Raw genomic sequence first — 9,310 nt, 5'->3', positions numbered from 1 at the left:
CTACTGAGATGATCGGTGTAGTTGGTACAGGATGTCAGAGAGAGAGAGAGATATCTACTGAGAGGATCGGTGTAGTTGGAGCTGGATGTCAGAGAGAGAGAGAGATGTCTACTGAGAGGATTGTGTAGTTGTACGGATGTCAGAGAGAGAGAGAGATGTCTACTGAGAGGATTTGTAGTGGAGCTGGATGTCAGAGAGAGAGAGAGATGTCTACTGAGAGGATCGGTGTAGTTGGAGCTGGATGTCAGAGAGAGAGAGAGATGTCTACTGAGAGGATCGGTGTAGTTGGTACAGGATGTCAGAGAGAGAGAGAGATGTCTACTGAGAGGATTTGTGTAGTTGGAGCTGGATGTCAGAGAGAGAGAGAGATGTCTACTGAGAGGATCGGTGTAGTTGGAGCTGGATGTCAGAGAGAGAGAGAGATGTCTACTGAGAGGATTTGTGTAGTTGGTACAGGATGTCAGAGAGAGAGAGAGAGATGTCTACTGAGAGGATCGGTGTAGTTGGAGCTGGATGTCAGAGAGAGAGAGAGATGTCTACTGAGAGGATCGGTGTAGTTGGAGCTGGATGTCAGAGAGAGAGAGAGATGTCTACTGAGAGGATCGTGTTAGTTGGAGCTGGATGTCAGAGAGAGAGAGAGATGTCTACTGAGAGGATCGGTGTAGTTGGAGCTGGATGTCAGAGAGAGAGAGAGATGTCTACTGAGAGGATCGGTGTAGTTGGAGCTGGATGTCAGAGAGAGAGAGAGATGTCTACTGAGAGGATCGGTGTAGTTGGAGCTGGATGTCAGAGAGAGAGAGAGAGATGTCTACTGAGAGGATCGGTGTAGTTGGTACAGGAGAGAAATGTGTACTTGTCTACTCTGTTATCTGAACTTAGTCGGAACAAGTTTGTCCAGAAAACAGAAAACATGCTGCGTTGCAATTCTAGTTTGGCAGCAGTGTACGCAGACTGACAACCCAGATCAGTGTGAGCAGACTGACAACCCAGATCAGTGTGAGCAGACTGACAACCCAGATCAGTGTGAGCAGACTGACAACCCAGATCAGTGTATGCAGACTGACAACCCAGATCAGTGTGAGCAGACTGACAACCCAGATCAGCGTGAGCAGACTGACAACCCAGATCAGTGTGAGCAGACTGACAACCCAGATCAGTGTGCGCAGACTGACAACCCAGATCAGTGTGAGCAGACTGACAACCCAGATCAGCGTGCGCAGACTGACAACCCAGATCAGTGTGGCGCAGACTGACAACCCAGATCAGCGTGAGCAGACTGACAACCCAGATCAGTGTGAGCAGACTGACAACCCAGATCAGTGTGTCGCAGACTGACAACACAGATCAGTGTGTCACAGACTGACAACCCAGATCAGCGTGAGCAGACTGACAACCCAGATCAGTGTGTCACAGACTGACAACCCAGATCAGTGTGCGCAGACTGACAACCCAGATCAGCTGAGCAGACTGACAACCAGATCGTGTGAGCAGACTGACAACCCAGATCAGTGTGAGCAGACTGACAACCCAGATCAGCGTGAGCAGACTGACAACCCAGATCAGTGTGAGCAGACTGACAACCCAGATCAGTGTGTCACAGACTGACAACCCAGATCAGTGTGTCACAGACTGACAACCCAGATCAGTGTGTCACAGACTGACAACCCAGATCAGTGTGAGCAGACTGACAACCCAGATCAGCGTGAGCAGACTGACAACCCAGATCAGTGTGAGCAGACTGACAACCCAGATCAGTGTGCGCAGACTGACAACCCAGATCAGCGTGAGCAGACTGACAACCCAGATCAGTGTGCGCAGACTGACAACCCAGATCAGCGTGAGCAGACTGACAACCCAGATCAGTGTGTCGCAGACTGACAACCCAGATCAGTGTGAGCAGACTGACAACCCAGATCAGTGTGTCGCAGACTGACAACCCAGATCAGTGTGAGCAGACTGACAACCCAGATCAGTGTGAGCAGACTGACAACCCAGATCAGCGTGAGCAGACTGACAACCCAGATCAGCGTGAGCAGACTGACAACCCAGATCAGCGTGAGCAGACTGACAACCCAGATCAGCGTGAGCAGACTGACAACCCAGATCAGCGTGAGCAGACTGACAACCCAGATCAGTGTGAGCAGACTGACAACCCAGATCAGTGTGAGCAGACTGACAACCCAGATCAGCGTGAGCAGACTGACAACCCAGATCAGTGTGAGCAGACTGACAACCCAGATCAGTGTGCGAGACTGAACCAGATCAGTGTGAGCAGACTGACAACCAGATCAGTGTGAGCAGACTGACAACCCAGATCAGTGTACACAGACTGACAACAGATCAGTGTACGCAGACTGACAACCCAGATCAGTGTGAGCAGACTGACAACCCAGATCAGTGTGAGCAGACTGACAACCCAGATCAGTGTGTCGCAGACTGACAACCCAGATCAGTGTGAGCAGACTGACAACCCAGATCAGTGTGAGCAGACTGACAACCCAGATCAGTGTGAGCAGACTGACAACCCAGATCAGTGTGCGCAGACTGACAACCCAGATCAGTGTACACAGACTGACAACCCAGATCAGTGTGTCGCAGACTGACAACCCAGATCAGTGTGAGCAGACTGACAACCCAGATCAGTGTGTCGCAGACTGACAACCCAGATCAGTGTGAGCAGACTGACAACCCAGATCAGTGTACACAGACTGACAACCCAGATCAGCGTGAGCAGACTGACAACCCAGATCAGCGTGAGCAGACTGACAACCCAGATCAGTGTACACAGACTGACAACCCAGATCAGTGTACGCAGACTGACAACCCAGATCAGTGTGAGCAGACTGACAACCCAGATCAGTGTGAGCAGACTGACAACCCAGATCAGTGTGAGCAGACTGACAACCCAGATCAGTGTGAGCAGACTGACAACCCAGATCAGTGTGCGCAGACTGACAACCCAGATCAGTGTGAGCAGACTGACAACCCAGATCAGTGTGAGCAGACTGACAACCCAGATCAGTGTGAGCAGACTGACAACCCAGATCAGTGTGAGCAGACTGACAACCCAGATCAGTGTGAGCAGACTGACAACCCAGATCAGTGTGTCACTACACTTGAATGTAAATGGCGGAACAACCACTTTATAGAACAATAACATAATATTTATCCACTTCCCGGAGCGGTTTCTCAACGCTATCGTTTAAAGAAAGCAACCTCAGACACTTAGTTCTTCATACAAGATCACAAATTGTATTTGGCAATTATTTTGAAACAAGTGCATACACATAACAGTTAAATCATTTCAGTTGGTTGCTAAGTGCTTACAGAGACAGAGAGAGAGAGAGAGAGAGAGAGAGACAGAGAGACAGAGAGAGAGAGAGAGAGAGAGAGACAGAGAGACAGAGAGAGACAGAGAGAGAGAGAGACAGAGAGACAGAGAGAGAGAGAGAGAGAGAGAGAGAAAGAGAGAGAGAGAGAGAGTGAGACAGAGAGAGAGAGAGGCTAGTCATCATCGGTCACATTCTACGTTTTTGAAAAAGGAAACTGCTATCAGACAGGTCTCGTCCCAAACAACCACCCTCTACCCCTACATAGTGCACTACTCTTGACCAGAGCCTTAGGGGTTCTAGTTTTAAAAGGTAGTGCACTACATAGGGAAGAGGGTGCCATTTGAGATGTGAACCTAGAAGTACATCACCAAAGAGGAACCAAGAGAGTCCTTTTTTTATTTAAATTATGATTACCTTTATCTTCAAAAATATACAAACACAATGTATTCCAAAAAAATCAAAAAATGATACAGTCATGTTTTACTGAAGTATACAGTAGTCCCTTCGGTTTGGGTCTACTATGTACATAGTCCATTCGTTTTCTTGGGGATGGTATGTGTTTTTTTTATATTTATATAGTTGTATTTGTACTTCCCCCCCCCCCCTCAACAATCCCTTCCCCATGTTGAAAATGGAAATCAAGGATCCCTCTCTTTTTTTACTTTGACGTCCCCTGCAAGGATGGTAGCGATTTCTCCTTGCATGAAAGCCCACGGTACATTAGAGCCGACCAACGGACACTTCTCCCCGCTGGGACAGTACACCTCCCCGGTGGACCCTTGCTGTTTGATGCTCTCCCGAGAGCACGGGAAGCAGAACTTGTGCGAGGGTACCGACGGACACTGAACAAAGTGCGTGTCCTCTAACCTCTCGTGACAGAGCGTGCAGCAGAGGGGTACGCTCCCGGGTACTGACGAGTCCGGAATGCTTTGAGGTCCGTGCCCTTGGTCCATGCCTCCTCCTGAAACGTGAGTTGTCCCCGCGCCACCAGTACCATCTCTCCCCTGTGCGGGCCGCCGGTTCTGGTTCATGGAGGAGGGCGAGAGCGGGCTACTGCTGTTGCGGCGCGTGGTGGAGTGGACCTGGTTACCGTCTTTGGGCGAGCTGTTCCCGCCACCACCGCCGGCGTTGTCTGCCGCCAGGATCAGCGCTGCCATGGGAGACTGGCCGTTCTGCGAAGCTTCCGGTGGGGTGGTGCGAGAGTGGGGGGATATGGTGGTGGGGACGGAGGAGAAGCTTGGCGGCGGTCCCGGGGGCATTTTATGTCCGTCACGGTCAGATGGTGGACCCGGTAACCACTGCTGCCTGTCCTCCCCGTTATGCTTGGAGGCGGTTCCCTCTCTCTCTCCCTCCGGTTCCGGGGATGATTTCCTCTTCATAGTCCGCGGGTGTTTTCCCCTGTCTGAAGGAAGGAAAGGGTTAAACATGAAGAAGGCTGAGGTAGCTAGACATGCTGATTAATACTGAGGAGAAACACGCACTTCCCTTGTTGCACAATAATACAAAACAAACAACAAATCTCTTATTCAGTAGTAGGGGTCATTCTTCTATGATTTAAACAAATAATAATAATATGGACCTTTATTTATCCAGGGGAACCTAGTTAAATAAACACAAACCAACGAACAAAAAAAGCCACTCATATGCATATTATAAATGTACAGCATGACTCGTGGCTGTGTTTGTGTCATGAGAAACAAAAATGCAAATCTGATCCATCTCCCTCATTTGAATGGTAATGTCTAAAGGGTTGACGTGTGAAATATATTTTAAATGAAGTGTAATAGGTATGTTGCAAAACGTTCGTTAACATGCAGAATTATCTCTAGCCTGTATGCAGGCTAGGTTACTGTACTGCTCCATTTAATGGAGAAAAAAATCCCGAGCCAGCCAGCCAGTCAGTCAGCCAGCCAGCCAGCCAGCCAGTCAGCCAGCCAGCCAGAACCAACCTGATTTAGAAGCTGCTGCGTTCTGTTGTTGCTCATAGCCCATCGCCCTCTGTTGCATGGCTGCAGGATCCTTCTTGAACCGGTTGTCGAAGGTATGAAGAGCCATCAAGTCCCTGACCGTTTTCCCCTTGTTCATCCACTCATCCGTCCTTTGTTTGTGGTTCTCTATCTCCGGTGTCAGGCTGTCCGGTCTGTGCTTATCCTTCTCGTGTTGCTCGATGCTGGAGAACGAGGTCGGACGCTTACCGCCGTGCCCGTTGGGGCTACCAGCCATCAAACCGGACCCCGGGTGTCCCATGGGTCGGCCGTTAACGGCATGCACGGAGGACATGTTCCCGTTCACCAAAGGCACTAGACTAGGAGGAACCGTGTTATTCCTGCGCGGGTTTGGGCTCTGCCGGTTAAGCTCTGGTGGATCGTCCGGTTTAGGAAATCCATTAGGTACAGGAATTCCGTTAGCCTGTCTCCCAGACTGGTACTCTGGCCCCAGCCGCGGAGGACGGTCCGAGGTGGAGAGGGGGTAGCGGTCCAGGGGCTGTGAAGGCCGGGAACCGGGGTCTCCTCCAGACCCGTGGTGATTAGAATGAATTTCTTTCCCCGAGAGCTGTTGCTGCTGTTTAGCGGGCCCCGGAGATCTCCCCTCCTGTAAACCGTGAGCCCGCTTCAGCTGCCGGGCTGTCTCAATCACAAACTCGATCCGGTCCGCTCCTTCGTAGTTGACACATCCCCTGCAGATGGACTCGGTAAAATCCCAGATCATAGCCCAAGGCATGCGGGGCAGGTCGCATAAATAACAGGACTGCCTTCTTGAAGCAGCTACCGTCGCGGACGACATAGCTTCCCTTTTCACCGAAAAACGGACCTTAAATCTCTCTCTAACCCAGGTCTCTGTGTGTGGATATCTCCTAGTCCTTTTTAGAAATCAGACACAGTTATGGTTCCTTCCGTTTTCTCAAAAAGAAAAATACGTCCTCTACACCTCTCCGTCTGTCGTCTGACCTATAGCAACAAACAATTAAGTTACAAACAGAACTTCATGACAGCAGGGAGGATGTTTTCTTAGGCTACTACGACTGACGCGTCCTCTATCTGTCTCTCTTACTGCCTAGCCTACAGCCTCCGCTCAGCCCAGTCCCGGTGTGGAGCGGTGACGTCACCGCCCGGGCAGCGTCAACATTCTATTTACTTCATTCTTCGACGGCAGCCCCCTCAGGGCGCATGCTCAGTCACGCCAGTCTCTGTCGCCCCCTCATTTTTATTTATTTAATCACTACTTGAACCTGTGCCAAGAAGGTTACAACCAACCAGCCACCGCCAGATCGAGGGTGGGGAGAGACGGGGAACCGTGTTATTGTTGCCTTCTGCTTCAAGTTGAAACGGAAAAGATATCCTCGATAAATATCCTGTTTGTAAAGAACATTCAACTCGAAATATGCAGGATATTGTGGCAGAGAGGACAGCGTGTTTTGTGCATTAGAGACATATCTAAAAGCAACCGTACTGCACTCCGTTGGGGTTTTATTAAAACCCAACATTTACTTGAATATCAACATGATTTGGATGATAAATATAATGGAAAAGGCTACTATTGGAATGTTGGAAATATTCGAAGGTGCATTTTTCACTATATATATAAATATAAATTAAAAAAAATTTTAATGCGTTTGCAATGTCGTATAGGAAATCACCTTTCCCCGTTTACAGCAGCTACAGCCAGACCCTTTCGATGCGTAAAATATTCCCCAAATCCCGACTATTAGGCACAATCTTTCAGTAGCTGCAACAAAGTAACACATCCGCATTTCATCGCGTAGGCGCTCCGCGTCATACCAAACCCGTAGCCCCGTCGTTACCGCGGCCTAATTCTACTGAATGAATATTCATGAGCATGCCAAAAGATCAGAAGGTTTTTTATTTGCTTCAGCTTTCAGTGTGCTAATTCATATTCTAATCGTTGATCTTCGCATGGGCTACAGTAAACGACAGGGCGGTGATCTATGTCTTCTGCACAGCGTACAGGCTGTTCCAGTAAACGCTATACTGTAGATGTGGGGATTTCCAGACTTGTGGAATGGGAGCCAGAACCGGATAGCCCACTTTATCCCAAGTAGGTTATATGAGGCCCTGCAACATCACATCACATCTGATGCATTTTGATGTTAACTATTGGTAAGTGGGTGGGAAGGCTACGGAAATAAATGAACCGTCAACTACACCAGTCACTCAATAAACAAAATATTAAATATTGTAATCATTTGCCTATTCGAATGTGTCTGAAAAGCTTATCCCTGAATACACCCGTGTGTAAAAGTCTGAACGTGAATAAAAGGTTCTTAAAAGGGCAATAGATTTTCATGAATTCTAATGTAGAATTCCAGTGCGCTCCAACAGTTAAAGGGGTGACAGGAGGGAGGAACAAAGGTATTTGTTTTGTCATTCCACCCAAGGCAGGACTGAATTCATTCCAACAGATGCTTAGCTGGAGGGTGAGGCAATAATGCAACTGACTGAAGCCTAGCAGCTGCCAACACAGTGTGTGTGTAGACACAAAGCAGGATATATTTGTGCAAGCCTGCCGCCGTGACGTTCCAACGAGGAAGTAAGATGTTTAGTCACGTACCGACCCGCCAAAAATCCTTCTTGCGCCTCGGCTCGACCCGCCAACAATCCGCCTTGCGCCCCGCCTCGGCCCTACCCGCCAACAATCCGCCTTGCGCCCCGCCTTGGTCCTACCCGCCAACCAATCCACCTTACGCCCCACCTCGTCTCACCCATCCAGGGAACCCTGGTTCCCAGCCAACCTGCTGTGGACAATTGATGGTCTGTAGAGGACATTATGATGGTCTGACATTAAGATGGTCTGTAGAGGACATTGTGATGGTCTGTAGAGGACATTATGATGGTCTGACATTAAGATGGTCTGTAGAGGACATTATGATGGTCTGACATTATGATGGTCTGTAGAGGACATTATGATGGTCTGTAGAGGACATTATGATGGTCTGACATTAAGATGGTCTATAGAGGACATTAAGATGGTCTGTAGAGGACATTATGATGGTCTGTAGAGGACATTACGATGGTCTGTAGAGGACATTATGATGGTCTATAGAGGACATTAAGATGGTCTGTAGAGGACATTATGATGGTCTGTAGAGGACATTATGATGGTCTGTAGAGGACATTACGATGGTCTGTAGAGGACATTACGATGGTCTGTAGAGGACATTATGATGGTCTGTAGAGGACATTATGATGGTCTATAGAGGACATTATGATGGTCTGTAGAGGACATTATGATGGTCTGTAGAGGACATTACGATGGTCTGTAGAGGACATTACGATGGTCTGTAGAGGACATTACGATGGTCTGTAGAGGACATTACGATGGTCTGTAGAGGACATTATGATTGTCTGTAGAGGACATTATGATGGTCTGTAGAGGACATTATGATGGTCTGTAGAGGACATTGTGATGGTCTATAGAGGACATTATGATGGTCTGACATTATGATGGTCTGTAGAGGACATTATGATGGTCTGTAGAGGACATTATGATTGTCTGACATTATGATGGTCTATAGAGGACATTATGATGGTCTGTAGAGGACATTATGATGGTCTGTAGAGGACATTATGATGGTCTGACATTAAGATGGTCTGTAGAGGACATTATGATGGTCTGACATTATGATGGTCTGTAGAGGACATTATGATGGTCTATAGAGAACATTATGATGGTCTGTAGAGGACATTACGATGGTCTGTAGAGGACATTACGATGGTCTGTAGAGGACATTACGATGGTCTGTAGAGGACATTACGATGGTCTGTAGAGGACATTACGATGGTCTGTAGAGGACATTATGATTGTCTGTAGAGGACATTATGATGGTCTGTAGAGGACATTGTGATGGTCTATAGAGGACATTATGATGGTCTGACATTATGATGGTCTGTAGAGGACATTATGATGGTCTGTAGAGGACATTATGATTGTCTGACATTATGATGGTCTATAGAGGACAT

General features: G+C 48.2%; 1 protein-coding gene across 1 annotated transcript; it reads right to left on the bottom strand.

Annotated features, from left to right (window-relative positions):
- Nucleotides 1–3,232: 3,232 nt before the first annotated feature.
- LOC120046050 (interferon regulatory factor 2-binding protein 2-A-like) lies at nt 3,233–6,440 on the bottom strand. Its single transcript, XM_038990967.1, has 2 exons — nt 5,282–6,440; nt 3,233–4,734 (listed from the first exon to the last, which is right to left on the bottom strand). Exons 1-2 carry the CDS (start codon nt 6,114–6,116, stop codon nt 3,971–3,973), a joined length of 1,599 nt encoding a protein of 532 aa, XP_038846895.1. The 5' UTR covers nt 6,117–6,440; the 3' UTR covers nt 3,233–3,970.
- Between the last annotated feature and the right edge of the window lie 2,870 nt (nt 6,441–9,310).

The sequence above is a fragment of the Salvelinus namaycush genome, chromosome 4, assembly GCF_016432855.1.
Source record: "Salvelinus namaycush isolate Seneca chromosome 4, SaNama_1.0, whole genome shotgun sequence".
Classification (NCBI taxonomy): domain Eukaryota; kingdom Metazoa; phylum Chordata; class Actinopteri; order Salmoniformes; family Salmonidae; genus Salvelinus; species Salvelinus namaycush.
Note: the sequence above shows the minus strand (reverse complement) of the source record. Positions and strands in the feature narration are given on the sequence as shown.

Coding starts and splice junctions, on each gene's coding strand:
- LOC120046050 (XM_038990967.1), bottom strand. CDS start 6,116: ATGTCGTCCGCGACGGTAGCTGCTTCAAGAAGGCAGTCCTGTTATTTA. Junction 4,735..5,281: donor CGCAGCAGCTTCTAAATCAG/GTTGGTTCTGGC, acceptor TCCTTCCTTCAG/ACAGGGGAAAACACCCGCGG.